This window comes from Eubalaena glacialis, chromosome 17 (genome assembly GCF_028564815.1).
Source record: "Eubalaena glacialis isolate mEubGla1 chromosome 17, mEubGla1.1.hap2.+ XY, whole genome shotgun sequence".
Taxonomy (NCBI): domain Eukaryota; kingdom Metazoa; phylum Chordata; class Mammalia; order Artiodactyla; family Balaenidae; genus Eubalaena; species Eubalaena glacialis.
The window spans coordinates 89,354,110-89,374,020 of NC_083732.1; the positions used below are offsets into that span (position 1 = coordinate 89,354,110).

At 50.5% G+C, this 19,911-nt stretch overlaps 2 protein-coding genes across 7 annotated transcripts; both read left to right on the plus strand.

The window, feature by feature from the left end:
- Window positions 1-1,483: 1,483 nt before the first annotated feature.
- RPL8 (ribosomal protein L8) lies at window positions 1,484-3,997 on the plus strand. The gene is made up of 6 exons (XM_061171309.1): window positions 1,484-1,555; window positions 1,790-1,936; window positions 2,017-2,158; window positions 2,424-2,642; window positions 3,460-3,575; window positions 3,805-3,997. The coding sequence occupies exons 2-6, from the start codon at window positions 1,799-1,801 to the stop codon at window positions 3,961-3,963; spliced, it is 774 nt and encodes a 257-aa protein (XP_061027292.1). The 5' UTR covers window positions 1,484-1,555; window positions 1,790-1,798; the 3' UTR covers window positions 3,964-3,997.
- A 1,340-nt stretch (window positions 3,998-5,337) lies between these two features.
- ZNF34 (zinc finger protein 34) lies at window positions 5,338-18,711 on the plus strand. 6 transcript variants are annotated; one of them, XM_061171898.1, is made up of 8 exons: window positions 5,338-5,602; window positions 12,491-12,682; window positions 12,974-13,296; window positions 13,377-13,429; window positions 13,790-13,876; window positions 14,166-14,292; window positions 14,689-14,799; window positions 16,867-18,711. In XM_061171898.1, the coding sequence occupies exons 5-8, from the start codon at window positions 13,844-13,846 to the stop codon at window positions 18,228-18,230; spliced, it is 1,635 nt and encodes a 544-aa protein (XP_061027881.1). In that variant the 5' UTR covers window positions 5,338-5,602; window positions 12,491-12,682; window positions 12,974-13,296; window positions 13,377-13,429; window positions 13,790-13,843; the 3' UTR covers window positions 18,231-18,711. The 6 variants fall into 6 exon arrangements, with proteins under 6 accessions (XP_061027881.1, XP_061027883.1, XP_061027879.1 ...); XM_061171896.1 differs by lacking the exon at window positions 12,491-12,682 and having other exon boundaries at window positions 5,522-5,602; window positions 13,700-13,876; XM_061171895.1 differs by lacking the exon at window positions 12,491-12,682 and having other exon boundaries at window positions 5,522-5,602.
- The last annotated feature ends 1,200 nt before the right edge of the window (window positions 18,712-19,911 follow it).

The following is a 19,911-nucleotide window of genomic DNA, read 5'->3' on the forward strand; positions in this document are numbered from 1 at the left end:
TTCCGCAGGAAGGAATGGGCGAGGCAGAGCAGGTGCGCTGAGTAAGCTTAGGATCATATGTTTGAATAATTTCAGCAGGCTGCAGGTTATCAGGTTATCGGGGTGGTCTCTAGTTGTCCCATACCTGGCCCTGGGGTGATGTAGGGCAGGGAAACATTGGTGTGGTGTGTGAGTCTCATAAAGGAGATAGTTGGGAGTGTGGGCTCTGGGTTGGTTGGTTTGTATCAAAACCTTGCTCTAAGGTTCCTTCGCTATCTCTAGGAACGCCTTTTGGATTTAGCCTTGCTTGGCTCAAAAGCTGGCAGGAGGAACCAGGAGACCCCAAGCCCTGAACAGAAGCAGAAGTTCCCTTTGTCCCCCAGGGAAATGTTACCTGAGGAGGTCAGGGGCTTGGGGTCCTGAGAGCAAAATGAACGAGGTGCCGGAGGGGGCCTGAGGAGGTGGGCAGCAGGGGCTGCGGGTGACAGGCCTGTGCCCAGCACAGAGAGGCCTTGTCACCACCTGCTCCTGTCTGACTCCTGCCCTGTACTCAACTTTTTTCCCACTTGGACCGGAGTCCCTTGAAGGCAGGGCCTGTGGTGTTTCCATCTTGCCTCACTCAGGGTCAGAGGGAGAGTGGAGGGCCACGTGCCCCGCCCCCCCCATACTCCATTCTAGGGCCCCACAGCCCACAAGTCCAAGCACTGTCCCCACCTCCATCCCACTCTTCCTCTGCCCTTCTGGTCCTCCAGGCCTATCCCGAGCTGACCCCAGAGCCTGTCACCCCGCCCCAGGGCGGCCCCAGTGCCCCTCAGCTCCTGGCCCTGCTGTAGGCTGTGCTGCCTCCGGGTGAGCTATCTCTGCCAAGAGTCGGCTGTCTCTCCGGGCGCCTCGTGCCCCGCTGTGGCTTCAGCATGTGGCCACATGGACCCTTCCTTCCCTCTCCTGTCACCTTCTCCTGATGTCTGTCTGGCCTCCACCCCTGCAAAACCCACCTGCCCGCACTGGTGCAAACACACCACCCCAGAGTCCTGAGTGCAAGGCCCTCTGCTCCCTGAGACCCCTGCCCTCACTCTCTCCCTACCTCGCTGGCTCTCCCTCCTCAGGCGTCACCTGCACACCCACTGCCCTGGTCACTAAGCTCTCCCTGTCCTCGCCTACTGACAGTTCTCACTCAGGGGATCCACCTCCTCTTCTGCCAATTCCAGGGACCCTCTCGGGAAGGACCCCTCCCACTTCTCCAGAAGCCCCCTCCCCGAAAGATGTGCCCTACTGGAGGCTCCCTTTCTGGTAGGCTTGCCCGCCCACTCGACGGCCCCGCGGCGGGAGAGCAGCCTCCCCGCCAGACCACCGGAGCCTCTGCGCACTGCGGGACCAACCACCTCAGTTCGCCTGCGCTGAGGCCCCGGCGCGCGGGAGGGGCCACTGGCGCCCGCGAGAGGACTACAAGTCCCGGCGTGCCTTGCGGTAGCGACCGCCGCTCCTGGCCGGAAGGTTAAGGGCTCTCGGCCCCGCCCCGGAAGATAAGGCGGCTCTCAAGGGTCGCGTCTCCTCTTTCGGCCGTGCCCGGCAGCAGGTAGGGCGTGTTGGTGCTGTCCGGTGCCATCCGGTGCCATCCGGTGCCATCCGGAGCCCTAGGGCCCGTGAGGGACCCCAGCCGGCTCTGCAGAAGGCGCCGGGTCGCACGGCCGGGGATGGGGGCGCGGAGGGTGCCGACACCTGGAGGGAGGAGCCGGGGGAGCGGGAGCCCTGAAGCCGGGGTGGTGGGGGTGCCTGGGCGGCCCGGCCGCTAACCATGAGCCGCCCCCAGACCGCCGCGATGGGCCGCGTGATCCGTGGGCAGAGGAAGGGCGCCGGCTCCGTGTTCCGCGCGCATGTGAAGCACCGAAAGGGCGCCGCGCGTCTGCGCGCCGTGGACTTCGCCGAGCGACACGGCTACATCAAGGGCATCGTGAAGGTTCGGGGCGCGGGCTGGGGCGGGTGGGGGCGTGGGGCGCCCGGCGGGACCCACGCCACTCAAGCCACCTCGCCCCGCAGGACATCATCCACGACCCGGGCCGCGGCGCGCCCCTTGCCAAGGTGGTCTTCCGGGATCCGTACCGTTTTAAGAAGCGGACGGAGTTGTTCATCGCCGCCGAGGGCATCCACACTGGCCAGTTCGTGTACTGCGGCAAGAAGGGTGAGCGTCACGCCGAGATGGAAGGTCGCGGTGGGGAGGGACCTGCGGTTCCTTGAGGTTTACGCCTTGGGTCGGGGGAGGAACATTGAGGCAGCAGCCTTCACGTGGCGAGACCTGCTTGGCCACGCATGCCTGGTGGGTGCCCGGAGAGCTGTAAGAGGAGGCTGGCTGTGGAGTGCTGCTCTGGCCTTGTTTTTGGCAAGCAGTGGTTAGGACACACCACCTTACGCTGTTGACTGCCTGGTGCTGCTGCTTCCCCTCGCAGCCCAGCTCAACATCGGCAATGTGCTCCCGGTGGGCACCATGCCCGAGGGCACCATCGTGTGTTGTCTGGAGGAGAAGCCTGGTGACCGGGGCAAGCTGGCCAGGGCCTCTGGGAACTATGCGACTGTCATCTCCCACAACCCTGAGACAAAGAAGACCAGAGTGAAGCTGCCCTCGGGCTCCAAGAAGGTCATCTCTTCCGCCAATAGGGCTGTGGTCGGTGAGTGGAAGGTGGCAGTTGAATGCTGTGGGTCTCCTGTGGACAGCCAGCAGCTAGACAGGGGCTTGGAACCCAGCTCTTTGCTTCACTGAAGTGTGGGCTCTGTAAGCTTGAGCACAGCTCTAAAGCGGGCGTAGCAGTTCCTACTTAATTGCTGGTTGGGTATCGAATGAGACCGAACCCGCTGGGACTCTTTAAGGCAGACTTGTCTGCGCTTGGGGATAACCTGGACTTATGTGATCCCTGCCCATGCATCCACCCGGTGAACATCCTACCAAGAGATGTGTGATTTCCTTAAAGTCACCCAGGAAAAAAGCGTATGAACCCAAGTTTGTTTACTTTGCTTTTTGTCAACACCTTTGAATCCATGTGGCAGAGCCAGTCTTGCATGGGGGAGGCTCTTGAGGATGTGCTCACAGAATAAACAAAACAACGGCAGAGAAGTGGCAGGTTGGGTCAGCTGTCCTGTTTGGGGTGGGGAGGTGCTTGGAGGAGCCCAGTGTCAGACCCTGCAAAGGGGACGACTTCCTGGAGAACCATGGATCAAGGTAGGCATTCCAGATGATGTGAATAAAGCCCTGGCTTAACGACCCTGCAGCGCCTGAAGTAACTTGTCAGCTGATAGGCTGCAAGGGGACTTGGTGCTTGGTGATAGTTTCAAGGCATTTCTGAGGTTCCTGGGAACATGTGATCGTGTATGACACATGGGGGTGGGACACTGGCACGGACCGAGCAGAGGATGCTCTGCCTGATGGGAGGGTCCCCCAGTGCTGGGCAGGGTGTGATACATCTCCCTGAGGTCCCTGGTCTCCAACAGGTGTGGTGGCTGGAGGTGGCCGCATTGACAAGCCCATTCTGAAGGCCGGCCGTGCCTACCACAAGTATAAGGCAAAGAGGAATTGTTGGCCACGCGTGCGGGGTGTGGCCATGAATGTAAGTGGCCCAGAAATGGGCAGTGGTGGGGGTATTCAGCGTACTGGGGCTGTGAGATTGGGCGGACAGGCTCCTTCCTGCAGTGTTCCCTCTTCTCTGTTGGGGGGGGATCTGTAGTGTGAGGCTCTGGGTGATGGTTTGTAAGCACAGGCTGGTTGATTGTACCATTCCCCAAGCCCTCCTGAGGTAGGTCGGGGCCACCCCCAACACCACTTCCCTCTTCCCGCAGCCTGTTGAGCATCCCTTCGGAGGTGGCAACCACCAGCACATCGGCAAACCCTCTACCATCCGCAGAGATGCCCCTGCTGGCCGGAAAGTGGGTCTCATTGCTGCCCGCCGGACTGGGCGTCTCCGGGGAACCAAGACTGTGCAGGAGAAAGAGAATTAGGGCTGGGGGCTCAATAAAGTTTGTCTTTTTCACAGCTGAGCTGTGCTTTTCCATGGTTTCAGAGGGAAGGGTCCTTGCTGGGAGGAGTGCCCTGGTGCTCCACATATAGGGAGGAAGGAGGAAGATGAAGTAGTTGCACTAGCGAACAGTGGAAGCTTTGGACAGAGAAGGTGGGGCTGCTGGGTTGCTTCACATCTTGACTCCTGGAATCCCCCACCACCTGGTCATGGAGCAGAGAAGCCCACTCACAAGGAGTGTAGCCCCCAGACCTCCGTTCACTAACTTGTCTTGAGCACTTGGAGAATCTGGATGAGGGTTTGGGTGCTGTTGGGTGAGAGTGGTGTCCCTGGAGCCACAGGCTGGAGAGCAGGGGTGCTGCTTGCAATGGAAGGACCAGACTAGTTTCTCAACAGATGGGTTTCCTTTTTGGCAATAGCCCACTAGCACCTTGTCCCAGACTAAATGATGGACTGGTCAACAGGGCAGACTGGGCACCAAAATGGGAGTGGAGGCCCATCAGTGCCTCAGGACCAGGACACTTGCTTCCCAGAGGCCAGCCAGAGCCCCCTGCCCCTAGTGGTACCCCTTGGGAGCTGATGTGAAAGCAGGAGCTGCAAGCCACTGTGCCTAACTGACCATTGGAGTGAGTGGTAGGCTGATTGGGACAGCAAGGGTGGATGGCAGGCTGAGGTGGGACGCGCCTTTACAGACTGGGCGGAAGGGCACGGGCTGGAGTCTCTGGCAGCCACCTTCCTGAGTCTCATGCATGAGAACTGGTCACCTTGACTGTTCTGGGAGACTGGCAGGGTTCCTCCTGGGTGGTAGGGCCTCACTGGTTGCCAGCTGGCTCCTTGTTCTCATGGTCCACACCTGTCTCTAGTGCAAACCTCAGTTCTAGTTTTGCCTTCCTGGGGCCCCACGTGTCCTATGCCACCCACACCTAGACAGTGACCCAGCAGGGCTAGGACCTCGGTCATGAGAGAAGGGCAATGGTTCCTTCTGAAAGAAAGGGCACTGGACATGTTCGCCTGAACCATAACCTGCTTGCAATATTGCTCCCTTCTGGGTAAAGTGGCCTGGGGATTTGTCCAGGGGACTGGCCAACAGGGAGAGTTTGCTCCAGGAGCATTCGGGCACTCAGACCCTGAGTGGACACTGGGCCCCATTTACAGGAGTTGGGGCTGGGGGCAGTGGGTTAAACTAAAACAAGGGCTGCTTTGACCAGTAAGTATCCTCTTCACATGGCCTTGAGAAAGGGCGTGGTTTTCTGCCTTTAGCTGCAAAGGTAAGGGCCTGCCTGAACTTTTGTTGGTTGCAGTGGCTTGAGAGTTTCACTGAAAAGGAGAAATACTGGAAATCTGCCGGTCACCAAAGCCTCTGCTTTGCCTTCACTGCGAAGCCTGGGGGTCGTGGTTGCAGACTGCCACCTGGTGGCAGCGTTCCCGATCTACGACGCAGCTTCTACTTTCCTCGAGGCGGCCGACCACCGAGACGCGGCGTCCGTTTCCCAGAGCGACCCTAAGGCGTCTTCTGCCGGGATCCGGGAGGAGGGCCACGTCACTTCCGGTCGGGTTTCGGTCGGCTGGGCTGGAGCGGCAGGCGGGGCCTGGTCGGGCTGCCGCCGTTGGGCGGCGCTGAGGTGAGTGTGGGGCGGCGGGGGCGGCGGGGGCGGCGGGGGCGGCGGGGGCGGCGGGGGCGGCGCCTCCCGGGCGCGGAGCGCGGACCCTCCACTCGACACCGAGAGCTCCCGCCCCGGGTCCCATTGCAAGGCCCCGAACCCTATTGGTCTCCACCGGTCGGGGTCGTTCCTCGCCAGGCCCCTCTCCCGCCGCGGAGTCTCCGTCACCGGTCCCAAGCCCGCCCTGGGGTCTCTCAACCGGACTCCCTTCCCGGGTCGCCCCAAGGGGCTGCTTCCGCGGCGCGAGATGCCGCCGGTAACCAGGCGCCGCGCGCGCCGGCCTCGCACTGTTGTGCTCCCCTCTCGCTCTCCGCCCCCAACTCGTTCCGCCCCCGGTTCCCTCCTCGCGGGCCTTCAGCTGGGGGGGGGTTCATGCCCGCGCCCACTCCCGTCACCTCCAGCGTCAGCCCGCCTCCGCATTTCCCCCGCGGCCCTGCGGGTCCCGCACCCCGCCCTACCGGACGTATCTTCCCTTCCTTCCCACCCTTCTGCTTCTGGCCCTCGGAAGCCTTTCTCCCTGCAGCCAAATTTTTGTTTCTCTTTCTAGAGGCTTTTATTCAAGGTCTGAAACCTTTTTATTTGCCCCATTGTTTTGTGCTTTTAAAATGTAGCATTAAAAAATGCTTTTCGATAAAACTTAAGTACAGAGAATGGATTAGCAAACGTCAGGGACTGGGATTGCCAGTTCTCTTTTTGCTACAATTTTTTCAAGCCCACCCCCCACCCCGCCCTTTTTTTTTTGTAATTTAAGAAAACTGTTAAAAACCTTGGCAGTCCAGTGGCTAAGACTCCGCGCTCCCAATGCAGGGGCCTGGGTTTGACCCCTGGTCAGGGAACCAGAACCGCAACTTAGAGTTCGCATGCCGCAGCTAAGACCCGTAGCAGTCTAAATTAAAAAAAAAAAAATCCTCTTAGCAAATTTCAAAGTATATAATACAGTATTGTTAACTATAATTACCTGGCTGTTCATTAACTCTCCAGAACTTATTCATCTTGCATAACTGAAAGTTTGTAGTCTGACCAACATGTCCATTTTCATTAACCCCCAAACCCTGGCGACCACCATTCTACTCCTTGAGTCTATGATTTGGACTGTTTTAGATACCACGTATAAGTGAGATCATGCAGCGTTTGTCTTTCTGTGCCTGGCTTATTTCACCTAGTATAATGCTCTCCAGGTTCATCCATGTTGTTGCCAATGGCAGGAATTCTTTTTTTTTTTTTTTTTAATTTTTACACTTTATTTATTTATTGTTTTGGCTGTGTTGGGTCTTCGTCTCCGTGCGTGGGCTTTCTCTAGTTGCGGCGAGCGGGGGCCACTCTTCATCGCGGCGCGCGGGCCTCTCACCGTCGCGGCCTCTCTTGTTGCGGAGCACAGACTCCAAACGCGCAGGCTAAGTACTTGTGGCTCACGGGCCTAGTCGCTCCGCGGCATGTGGGATCTTCCCAGACCAGGGCTCGAACCCGTGTCCCCTGCATTGGCAGGCAGACTCTGAACCACTGCGCCACCAGGGAAGCCCATCCTTCTTTTTTTAATGACTGAATAATATTCCATTGTATATATATGCCACATTTCTTTTTTTTCCCTTGTTTTTATTTATTTATTTTTTGCCACATTTACTTTATCCTTTCATCCATGGACAGACGTTTAGGTTGTTTCCATGACTTAGCTGTTGTGAATAATGCTGCAGTGAACACGGGAGTGCAGATCTCACTTTGAGCTCCAGATTTCATTTCTTTTGGCTATATACTGAGAAGTAGGATTGTTGGATCATATGGTGGTTCTACTTACAATTTTTTGCGGAACCTTCATACTGTTTTTCATAGTTGATGCACCAATTTACATTTCCACCAACAGTGTGCAAGGGTTCCCTTTTCTCCAAATCCTCACCAATGCTTTTGCTTTTTTTTTTGAAAAGGTAAAGGATGTTCTTTTTTAAAAATTAATTTATTTTTGGCTGCGTTGGGTCTTCATTGCTGCACACGGGCTTTCTCTAGCTGCGGCAAGCGGTGGCTTCTCTTGTTGCGGAACACGGGCTCTATAGGCGCGCGGGCTTCAGTAGTGTGGCACTCGGGCTCAGTAGTTGTGGCTCACAGGCTCAGTAGTTGTGACGCATGGGCTTAGTTCCTCCCTGGCATGTGGGATCTTCCCAGACCAGGGATCGAACCCATGTCCCCTGCATTGGCAGGTGGATTCTTAACCACTGTGCCACCAGGGAAGTTCCTCTTTTGCTTTTTGAGAGTAGCCATTCTAACAAGTGTGAAGTGGTATCTCCTTGTGGTTTTTTTTTTTTAATAAATTTATTTTATTTATTTTTGGCTGCATTGGGTCTTTGGTGTGGTGTGTGGGCTTCTCATTGCAGTGGCTTCTCTTGTTGCATGCGGAGCACAGGCTCTAGGCACGTGGGCTTCAGTAGTTGTGGCACGCGGGCTCAGTAGTTGTGGCTCGCGGGCTCTAGAGCACAGGCTCAGTAGTTGTGGCGCACGGGCTTAGTTGCTCCGTGGCATGTGGGATCTTTCCGGACCAGGGCTCGAACCCGTGTCCCCTGCATTGGCAGGCGGATTCTTAACCACTGCGCCACCAGGGAAGCCCCTCCTTGTGGGTTTGTTTTTTTTCAAAATTAATTTATTTATTCATTTATTTAATTTTTGGCTGCATTGGGTCTTCGCTTGCACACGGATTTTCTCTAGTTGCTGAGAGCGGGGGCTACTCTTTGTTGTGGTGCGCGGGCTTCTCATTGCGGTGGCTTCTCTTGTTGCAGAGCACGGGCTCTAGGCATGCGGGCTTCAGTAGTTGTGGCATGCCGGCTCTAGAGCGCAGGCTCGGTAGTTGTGATGCATGGGCTTAGTTGCTCTGTGGCATGTGGGACCTTCCTGGACCAGGGCTCGAACCTGTGTCCCCTGCATTGACAGGCAGATTCTTAACCACTGTGCCACCAGGGAAGCCCCCTCCTTGTGGTTTTGATTTGCAGTTCCCTGATGATGAGTGATGTTGAGCACCTGAGCATGTAGCTGTTGGTCATTTGTTTGTCTTTTTTGGAGAAATGTCTATTCAGCTACTTTGCCCACTTTTAAGTTGGGTTATATGTTTTTTTTGCTATTGAGTTGTGTGAGTTCCATATATATTTTGGATCTTAAACCCTATCAGATATGTTGTTTGCACGTATTTTCTCCCATCTCTTAGGTGCCAGAAAAATAACTCTGTTGATTGTTATTTTGCTGTCAGCACGTTTTCTTATATCTCTACACACTTAATAGTGTTTCTGTATTTTAAAATCTACTTATATGTCATACTGTTGATATTCTACACTTACCAGTTTTACTCAGTCTTATAACTTGTGTTCTGTCTCCTCTGTGACAATGATGTGTTCATTCCTTTCAACCACTGTGACCTTGCCTGTTCCCTGATGATGAGAATTGAGGTTGTTCCCTTTTTTGCTTGTACACAGACATACAGGAACATCCTTGTGTGTCTTTTGTGCATTAGCAAGAGTTTTTATAGGGCACGTACCTAGAATTAGGTTTCCTGACCCAGGGGTTTGCAGAGTTTCAGCTCTACCAGGTGGTGCCTGATCGATTTCCAGAGTGACTACCAGACTACCTATGGGACTCAGAGTCCATGTTTGTCATGTCTTCAGCGGACCACCAGGGAATTCCCTTTTAAATTTTTGATGGGTTGTTTGTTTTTGTTTTTTATTTTTTAATATATGCTGTATATCTTTTATTACATATGTTTGAAAATATTTTTTTTCACCTTGCAGTTTGCTTTTTATTTTTTTAAAATATTTATTTATTTATTTGGCTGCACCGGGTCTTAGTTGTGGCACTTGGGATCTTCGTTGCCACCTGCGGGATCTTTAGTTGCGGCATTCGAACTCTTAGTTGTGGCATGTGGGATCTAGTTCCCTGACCAGGGATTGAACCCGGGCCCCCTGCATTGGGAACGTGGAGTCTCAGCCACTGGACCACCAGGGAAGTCCCAGTTTGCTTTTAATTTTGTGGTGTCTTGTACAGAAGTTTTTTTTGATGGAGTAAAATTAAGCAACTTTTCCTTTATGGATGGTTTGTTTTCCGTATTATTTCCTTATAATAGCTATAAACATTTTAAAGAAACATTTAGGCCTTCAGCCTGTCTGAAATATATTTTTGTGTGCCATGGAAGGCAGGATCTAATTTTACTTCCCTGTGGAAAATCAGTTGTGCCAGCTCCATTTATTGAATGGTGCATTGCTCTTAACATTGCAAGTGTGTCATTAATATATGCGTGGATCTGTCCCATTATCCTCTTTCCTGGGCTCTTACAATCAGCCCTCTGTATCTGTGGGTTCTGCATCTGTGGATTCAACCAACTGAGGATTGAAATTGTTGGAGGAAAAAAAATTACAGAAAGTTCCAAAAAGTAAAACTTGGGTTTGCTACACCTAGCAACTCTTTTTTTTAATAAATTTTTATTTATTTATTTATTTATTTAATTTTGGCTGCGTTGGGTCTTCGTTGTTGCGCGTGGGCCTTCTCTAGTTGTGGCGAGTGGGAGCTACTCTTCATTGTGGTGCACAGGCTTCTCATTGCGGTGGCTTCTCTGTGTTGCAGAGCACAGGCTCTAGGCACGCGAGCTTCAGTAGTTGTGGCACGCGGGCTCTAGAGCGCAGGCTCAGTAGTTGTGGCACATAGACTTAGTTGCTCCGTGGCGTGTGGGATCTTCCCAGACCAGGGCTTGAACCCGTGTCCCCTACATCAGCAGGTGGATTCCTAACCACTGCGCCACCAGGGAAGACCCACCTGGCAACTCTTTACATAGTATTTCCATTGTATCTACAAGTATTTACATAGCATCTACATTGTGTTAAGTATTATAAGTAATCTAGAGACGATTTTTAAAGTATACGGGAGGATGTGTATGTGTGTGGGTTATATGCAAAGACTATGCCATTTTATATAATGGAGTTGAGTATTTTCAGATTTTGGTATCCTATTAGGGTCCTGGAATCAATTCTGCATGGACACCTAGGGACAGCTGTATCTCACTTTTATTACCACAGCCTTATAATAAGACTTGAGGACTTCCCTGGTGGATCAGTGGTTAAGAATCCGCCTGCCAATGCAGGGGACACGGGTTCGAGCCCTGGTCCGGGAAGATCCCACATGCCATGGAGCAACTAAGCCCGTGTGCCGCAACTACTGAGCCTGCGCTCTAGAGCCTGCGAGCCACAACTACTGAGCCCACGTGCCACAACTACTGAAGCCTGCACGCCTAGAGCCTGTGCTCCACAGCAAGAGAAGCCACCTCAATGAGAAGCCCGCGCACCGCAACAAAGAGTAGCCCCTGCTCAATGCAACTAGAGAAAGCCCGCGCACAGCAACGAAGACCCAATGCAGCCAAAAAATAAAATAAATAAATAAATAAATTTATTAAAAAGAAAAAAAGACTTGATATCTGGTAGGGCATGGCTGTGCCTTAGTTCTTCTTTGGCATTGCCTTGGTTAATCTTATTAGATCATTACTCTTGTGATGTTTAGAGTCATTTTGGTCAGATATCATGATATGTCCCGTTGCAGTTTTGCTTGTACAGAATTAATAGATTCATTTGGGGAGAACTGACATTTTTGTGATATCAAGCTCTTCTGTTTATGAACGTTGTCTGTTTTTCCATAGGTTTTGTTTTTTTATGTGTGTGTCCTTCAATGAAGTTTTATCATCTTGTCCATAAAGTTACATTTTTTTTGTTAGATTTCGTAGGTGCGGTATAGTTTTTGTAGCTGTTAGGAATGCTGTTTTTTTGGTTGCTGATTGTTAGTATATGGGAGTGATATTAATTAGTCTATTGACCTTGTATATGGCAATCCTGTTGAACTCTTATCATCCCAACACTGGGTTGATACTCTCGGATTTTCTATGTAGATCTTCTTTTTTCTTCTTCTTCTTCTTTTTTATTTTGGTTGCGTGGTGGCATGTGGAATCTTAGTTCCCCAACCTGGGATCAAACCCGTGTCCCTTGCAGTGGAAGCACGGAGTCCTAACCACTGAACTGTAGCTTGTATTTCTTTTTCTGTGACTTAATGCATTGGCTAGGGTCTTTGGTACACTGTTACATAGCAGCTGGGTGAGGGAGCAAGCATCTGCCTCTTGTCGCTGACTAATGCTAATGTTTCTGTTGTGTTCCCTTACCGTTGTTATGAAACAGACTTGAGTGCTAGGAGTGCCAGGGTCTTGGCCTGCACTCTAAGAACCGCTACTCTTATGTGTGGTATGTAGAGTTGTGTTCCCTTTTTTGTTCTTAATAGTATTTCCTTTTCCATCTTTTCCCCTTCCCCACTTTGGACTTGCCAGACGTTTGTGTATTTTATTAGCATTTTCAAAGAACCAAGGTTGAGATTATTTTCTGTTTCTTTAAATTGTGTTTATTTTTTTTGTTTTCTTTCCTTGAATTGCTTTCTTATTCTGTGCCTGGTTTGTTGTTGAATGCTTAGATTATTATTTCAATCTCTTTGTTAAAATAAGTGCATTAAGGTTTCCCTTAGGTAATCTTTGTTTCCATTTCCACCTTAATTTCCATTTCTGTGTTTTTCTTGAAGGGGGGTCCTTTTTTAAATCAGATATTTTTAGTGCAACAACAATATGAAAGTTTGCCAAATGATGTCAGCCTTTGGAATTTTTTGTGTTATATATATATATATATACACACACACATTTTTTAAGATTTATTTTTTATTATTTATTTTATTTTATTTTATTTTTGGCTGCGTTTGGTCTTAGCTGTGGCACGCGGAATCTTTTGTTGCAGTGTGTGGGCTCTTTGTTGCGGCATGTGGGCTTCTCTCTAGTTGTGGTGTGTGGGTTTTGTCTTCTAGTTGTGGCGCGCAGGCTCCAGGGCGTGTGGACTCAGAAGTTGTGGTGCACGGGCTTAGTTGCCCCGTGGCATGTGGGATCTTAGTTCTCCGAGCAGTGATCAAACCCATATCCCCTGCATTGGAAGGCAGATTCTTTACCACTGGACCACCAGGGAAGTCCCTGGAATATTTTGAAACTTTCTTTTTTGTCTGGTATGTGTTATTTCTTATAATATTCAGTGTACATTTTGAAAAAGTGTATTCTCTGTGCTTTAAGTAAGTATCCTCTATTTGATCCACTCATTTCTGAGGGAAGTGTGTTAAAATCTCTCATTCCAGGGGAGGGTTTGCACGTTTCTCTTTGGCACTGCACTTAGCTTTGGTTTTCTACACTTCGAGGATTTGTTTGTAGATACACGTTTGTAATTACAGCTTTTGGTGGATTTTTCCTTTTATTAATACCCGGTGTCTGCTTTTGTTCCTAATAATGATTTTTGCTTTCAGTCTTGTTTTGATTGGTATAAACATCGCTAAGGCACATGCAGCAAAGCATGTTCAGCTTGCAAACACCGTGCTAAGGGGAAGAAGGCAGCACGGAGTGCAGAAGGCATAACCCCTCTGACAGAGTCCGCAGGGCGCTGATCTGTGCTGCCAGGAGCCAGGCAGAGGCTCTCCTGGGAGGCCAGCAAGGAGGCAGAGCCTGCAGCAGTGGCAGGGCTGCCAGGGCCTGGTTCTGTGGGCCGGGCCCCTCGAGCTGTGTGTTCGATTTGTCGACTCTGCTCTGTAAACGTCATACTCCAATAAAGAGCTTTAAAGATACGGGAAAGGTAAATATAGCTATTATAGCTTTATTTTAATTAGTGTCTCTTTGGTCTGTCTTATATTTAGCCTTTCTGTGTTATTTTAGGTTATATAGGTGCATTTTGTGTATCTAATTGGAGAGTCTTGTGCTTCCAGTAGGTGAGTTTAATCCTTTTACTTCTAACTGTTACACATCCATTGGTCTTGTTTCTACTAGTTTTGTATTTTTTGCCTCTTCATCTTTGACTTTGCTTTATGCCTTTTATTGTTTTTTTTTTTTCACTCCTTTTTCTTCCTCAGCCCTTAATGTGTTATCTTTATTCTTTCATATAAAGTGAATGACTGTCTCCATCCTCCTCCTGAATGAGACTACTTGGTCCCCGGGAGGAGGTGGGGGCAGATGACCTGAAATGTTGTACGTGTCTGCAGGGAGCAGAGTCTGCCCGGGAGGCCGAGCACTGAGGCCGGCTGCAGGAGGGGCCAGGCTGCACCTCCACATGTTCCTCTCTCTTCCCTCAGCACCTGAGTGACTGGCTCCTGCCTCCATTCCCGGGAAGCCCAGGGTACTAGGCGATGGCAGCTTTGCATCTGTCTGCCCTGCCCCAGGTGAGCATCTGTCTTCCCTGGGAGGCGTGAGGTCTTCTTCCAGGGCTTCCTTGTCTGCTTGGCCTCAGCAAACACTGTCAGGCGTCTCTGCTGTGGGGCGCTGAGCAGAGGAAGGGTGACCCTGGGAATCCCCCGACCTCCCTGAGTGAGCTGGCTCAGCAGCCAAAGGGTCAGGTCACCCCCTAGGGCCACGCTGAGGGATCAGGCCTGTGATCACCCCTGTGCTGCTTCTCTAGCCCGGGCCCAGCCTGAGCCACGCTTGGGCCTGCAGCAGCTCTTGTTGTTCCAGGCTGAAGTGACCTTCGAGGACGTGGCCGTGCTCCTCTCCAGGGAGGAGTGGGGCCGTTTGGGCCCTGTTCAGAAAGGCCTCTACAGGGATGTGATGCTGGAAACCTACAAGAACCTGGTCTCGCTGGGTGAGGCCCCTTTCTGGGATGCAACTCGGAACAGTCCTGGGGACTCAGGGCTCAGCAGGGGCTGGGCTGAGGGCCTCATCCCCTGGGCCCACAGATGGGTGTCACTGACCCTGGTCCCAGGCAGGCCTGGTCTGCACAGAGGAGGGCCCTGGGTGGAGATGGGTTCGCCAGCACCGGATAAGACTGCCTCCCTGCCCCAGGCCCAACGTAGGTGCACCTCCTGGTGGAGAGAGTCCCCTGTGCTCAGATCTTCATCTTCATGACCACGTCCACCCCTCCAGGGCGTATCCAGACTTCACATCACCCCCTGTACCTGTGTGTCCTCTCCCCCGCCAGTCCCAGGGTGAGCCCACACTGTGTCCTTGGCATCAACCCCAGGCCTCGTCTCCTTCCCAGGAGCTGGACCTACAGGCCCCAAGCCGGAGGTGATTACACAGTTGGAGCGAGGGGATGAGCCGTGGGTCCTGGACGTGCAGGGGAGAGAGCGACCAACCATCGATGGCTCAGGTGCGTAGCGGGGCTGACTCCCCGACTCACTTGCTGAACAAGCATGTGTGGGGGTCCACGATATGTAGTGTCAGCCGACTCATGAGTTTGGAGGAAGATGCATTATGGCCAGTGCAGTAGCCCTGGGAGTGGCCTCTGCTGAAACCTGGGTCACCTTTGCCAGCCTGGGTGCCACAGTGGGGTGACTCTTCTTTTCTTTTAATTGAAGTATAGTTGATTTACAATATTCTGTTAGTTTCAGGTGTACAATGTAGCGATTAAGTATTTTTACAGATTATACTTCATTTAAAGTTGCTACAAAGTAATGGCTATGTTTCCCTGTGCAGCACAGTATATTCTTGTTGCTTATTTACAGGGTGATTCTTCCGTTGAATCTTCTAGGAGGGTAAGAAGGGGCAGTGTTGGTGGAGGAGAAGAGGGGAAGGCACTCGGGTGTGCTGTGAAGGAAGGCCAGGCCCCCAGGACTCCATGGAGCCCTGCTGTCCAGAGCTCATGCCCTCCGAGGGGCGTCAGACCGTCAGGCGGGGCCATAGCGATGGAGAACATCGCTTCGTTTGCCCTCTTCTGAGTTAACCTACTAGATGATTACAGGCCATGATAGGAAAGGGAGGGAGTACACATCACCCCAGATCCTAGCACCCAGATACAAATGTGTTCCGGTGTGTACCTGCTGTTCCTTTTCCAGTGAAGTCTGGTCTGCACCCACACACAGACATCGCTTCCTAATAGGAATGCAGTGATCTGTGTGCATTGCGGGGTTGCTGGATTTTTCACTGAATGCATTTCCATTTCTGTGCACACGAGCTGCGGTCACTGCTCTCAGTGGAAGTGCTGTGGGGAATGGTGTCCTCTGGGTTCATTGCCACAGAGAATGCTGATGAGTGACTTTTTGCAGGTGTCTTGCTGATGTCCTAGGAAGGAACTTTTGGCTCAAAGAACTTGAATTTCACGTTTGTAAATTTGTTTATTCAAATATAAATACTTACAGAAATGGGACAGACCCTATTTACAGCTCAGTCGATTTTTACGAAAATCCATCATCCAGATCAAAATAGAGAACATATCTAGTTCTCTGGGAGCCCACAGGGCCTCCTCAGTCATTTCTCACTGCTCCCCACTGGCCCTTCTCTCTGACTCCTGCGGGGCACCTGCATGTGGTGAGCCTGCCATGTTGTATGGAGTTTGTTCGGTCTGTTCGCTGTTCTGTCATGAACACACCACAAGTTTTTTCCATTGTACTTCTGCAGGGCATTTGGTTGTCCCCATTTTGGGGCCGTGTGTGTGTGTGTGTGTGTGTGTGTGTGTGTGTGTGTGTGTCTTGGCTCACAGAGAATGCATTTCTGTTGAGTGTATTCCTGCAAGTGGAGTCACTGTGTGCCTTGTCAGGGAAGAAAGGGTGGAGACATGGGCCTCAGACTTGAGGGCATCCCGTGTTGCATCTTGAGTTTAAGGTGCTGGTGGCTCCCGGGGTGGCCTCTCAGGCCCCTGGGAAGAGCCCTGGGAATGGGCGTGGCCTGCTAGGGAGGGCTGAGGGACCCAGCCTCTGTGTGCTCTACCCTCTCCTCCTCAGTTGGCATGAGCTCTGCTCTCTGCCCTTCTGGGGAGGCAGCTGGTTTTCCCACCATGGATTTTGGGGTGGATTAGCTGTTGTTAGGCAGCCTTACACTCGCTCAGCTTTAATTTCTTTGTCAGATATCCTTCGTGACTTTTGGGACCCCTCCTTGCTCTGTTTGCATGATGCTATGAAGCTTCCATATTCTGTCCTTTTGTGATGAGGACAGGTATCCTGCAGTCCCAACCAAGCAGGCTTTGTGGGCAGAAGGCAGGCAGGAATGGTGTGGGTGTTAAGAGTTGGGCGGATGCTTGTGCTGCCGCGAGATTGCAGCCCTGGGTGAGGCTTTTAAGCCTCTGGGCTCCAGGCTCTCATGTCTGCAAGACTTTGGAGATGGTGTTGTTGTGACTTTGGAGATGGTGGAGATGGTACTCCACAGGTGGTCAGCAGCATCTTTATACCTTCCTTCCAGAGTCAGAACAGGTGACCCTGAGGTGTTCCATTTGTTGTTTCAGCTCATGGGACCAGGAGTGAGAACCAGGAGTTGACTTCAGGCGAGATGCTCTATGGGGAAGAACTGGACCGACTCAGGGGGAGTGTTCTCCAGGGACTTGAGCCGGGAGAAGCCTGTGAGCATGTCAGGGAGCCAGAGGGGAGCATGGACGGGCCTGTGGAGCAGAGAGGCCCCAGGCCAGTCACACTGGCAAACAAGGAGAGTGGCCTGGAGTGTGGGGGAAACCTCAGGTTGGGGTCAAGCCCTCTCGCTGATCAGAGACCTCACAAATGCGATATATGTGAGCAAAGTTTTGAACAGAGATCATACCTTAATAACCATAAGCGTGTACACAGGTCCAAAAAAACAAATATAGTTCGTGATTTAGGAGAAGTTTTCACTGCAAATTTAGTTGTTAAAGAAGATCACAAAATTCCTATTGGGAAAAAATTGCATTATTGTGGTTGCTGTGGGAAAGCCTTCAGGTACAGTGCTAACCTTGCCAAGCACCAGCGGCTGCACAGCGAAGAGAAGCCCTACAAGTGCGACGAGTGTGGGAAAGCCTTCCACCAGAGCTGCGAACTCATCAATCACCGCAGGATGCACTCTGGGGAGATCCCCTACCGCTGCGATGAGTGCGGGAAGACGTTCAATCAGAGGCCCAACCTCATGAAGCATCAGAGGATCCACACTGGGGAGAAGCCCTACAAGTGTGGCGAGTGTGGGAAGCACTTCAGTGCCTACTCGTCCCTCATTTATCACCAGAGGATCCACACTGGAGAGAAGCCCTACAAGTGCAACGACTGTGGGAAGGCCTTCAGTGACGGCTCAATCCTCATCCGACATCGTCGGACTCACACTGGAGAGAAGCCATACGAGTGCAAAGAATGTGGCAAAGGCTTTACCCAGAGTTCTAACCTTATTCAACATCAGAGAATTCACACTGGAGAAAAACCCTATAAATGTAATGAATGTGAGAAAGCCTTCATCCAAAAAACCAAGCTTGTTGAACATCAGAGAAGCCACACTGGAGAAAAGCCCTATGAATGTAATGACTGTGGCAAAGTCTTCAGCCAGAGCACCCACCTCATCCAGCATCAGAGGATCCACACGGGAGAGAAACCCTACAAGTGCGGTGAGTGTGGGAAGGCCTTCCACAACAGTTCCAGACTCATCCACCATCAGAGGTCACACCACGGAGAGAAGCCGTACAAATGCACTGATTGCAAGAAAGCCTTCAGCCAGGGCACGTACCTCCTGCAGCACCGGAGGATCCACACCGGGGAGAAGCCGTACACGTGCGGCGAGTGTGGCAAGGCCTTCCGGCACAGCTCCAACATGTCCCAGCATCAGAGGATTCATCTCCGGGAAGACTTTTCCCTGTGACTGGGGGAGGCCCCTGAGGTCTGCTGTGCACTTCCTGCATGTGACCCACCCAGCCCTTTACTTGCTGTCCACATAGTGTTGTCACAGGTGAAAGAGCATTTCTGTCTAATTAAAAAAAATCTTAAAACAGAAGCAGTGCATGTTCATTTTAGAGAAATTGAGTGAGAAACGTAAGCAAACAGGAGAAACTCCGGTAGCCTCCCCTTAGACAAAGAGAACTCACCACCACTGCGCCCGGTGTAGGTTTTGTCCAGACACACCGAACAGCATCCTCAAGAGAAGTACTGTGGTGCTTTCTGTGCAGCTCGTTTCCTCAATCCTGGAAAACTCACACTGGAGAGAATTCTATGTGTTTACATGGTTTTTACACATTGTAAATTTTTAAAAATTAGCATTTTCTGTATCACTTAATAGAATTGCCTTTTTTATTGTGGTAAAATATATACAACATTACATGTACCATTTAAACCATTTTTAAGTGTACAATTCAGTGGCATTAGATATATTCACAATATTGTATAACCATCAGCAAATCTGTTTCCAAACTGTTTTATCCGAAACAGAAACCGTGCACCCATTAAACAGTAACTGTCCACTCTCCTCCTTTCCATTTTTCTGTCTCAGAGAATTTTTCTATTCTAAGTATGTCATATAAGTGAGGTCATATACAACATTTGCCCTTTATGTCCTGGCTTATTTCACTTAGCATAATGTTCTCAAGGTTCATCATGTTGTATCAGGTGTCAGGACGACATTCTTTCTTTACAGCTGAATAATAACTGCACTGTTTGTAGATACCATGTTTTGTTTACCCATCATTTGTTGATAGATTACTCGGGTGTTTCTGCCTGTTGATTATTGTGCATAATGCTGCTATGAACATTGGTATACAGATCTGTACTTGTACTTTCCCTACTTTCAGTACTTTGGGGTATAATCCTAGGAGTAAAACTGCTGGATTATATGGTAATTCTATGTTTAAGTTTCTGAAGAATGGCCACACTTTTCCACAATGGCAGTACTATGTTATATCCCCACTAGCAATTCACGAAGGTTCCAGTTTCTCTACATCCTTGTCAATACTTGTTATTTTTCCATTATTTTGTTCATAGTCATCTTAATGGGTGTGAAGTGGTAACTCACTGTGGTTTTGTTTTGCATTTCCATGATGACTAATGATATTGAGCATCTTTTTATGTGCTTATTGACCATTTATTTCTATGCCTTCTTTGGAGAAATGTCTATTCAAATCCCTTGCCCATTTTTGAATTGGGCTGTTTGTTTTTGTTGTTGAGGTGTAGGAGTTATGTATTTTGCATAGTAATCCTTTATCAGATATAATAACTTGCAAATATTTTCTCATTCTATGAGTTGTCTGTCTAGTCTCTTGATAGTGTCCTTTGATGCCAGAAGGTTTTAATTTTTATGTTCAGTTTATCTATTTTTTCTCTTGTTGCCTGTGCTCAGGGTGTCATATCCAGGAAATCATTGCTAAATCCAAGATTATGAAGATTTGCCCCTACGTTTTCTTCTAAGGGATTTTACATTTTTAGGTATTATGTTTTGGTCTTTGATCTGTTTTGAGCTAATTTTTATATATGGTATAAGATAAGGGTCCAACTTTAAACTTTTCTGTGTGTGGTTATCCAGTTTTCCCTATAACATTTTTGGAAAAGTCTTT

Bases quoted from the DNA above. Each gene is read 5' to 3' on its own strand.
- RPL8 (XM_061171309.1), top strand. From the start codon at position 1,799: ATGGGCCGCGTGATCCGTGGGCAGAGGAAGGGCGCCGGCTCCGTGTTC. The intron at 1,937-2,016 runs GTTCGGGGCGCG...CTCGCCCCGCAG, and splicing joins ACATCAAGGGCATCGTGAAG to GACATCATCCACGACCCGGG. The intron at 3,576-3,804 runs GTAAGTGGCCCA...CTCTTCCCGCAG, and splicing joins TGCGGGGTGTGGCCATGAAT to CCTGTTGAGCATCCCTTCGG.
- ZNF34 (XM_061171898.1), top strand. From the start codon at position 13,844: ATGGCAGCTTTGCATCTGTCTGCCCTGCCCCAG. The intron at 13,877-14,165 runs GTGAGCATCTGT...TTGTTGTTCCAG, and splicing joins ATCTGTCTGCCCTGCCCCAG to GCTGAAGTGACCTTCGAGGA. The intron at 14,293-14,688 runs GTGAGGCCCCTT...TCTCCTTCCCAG, and splicing joins CAAGAACCTGGTCTCGCTGG to GAGCTGGACCTACAGGCCCC.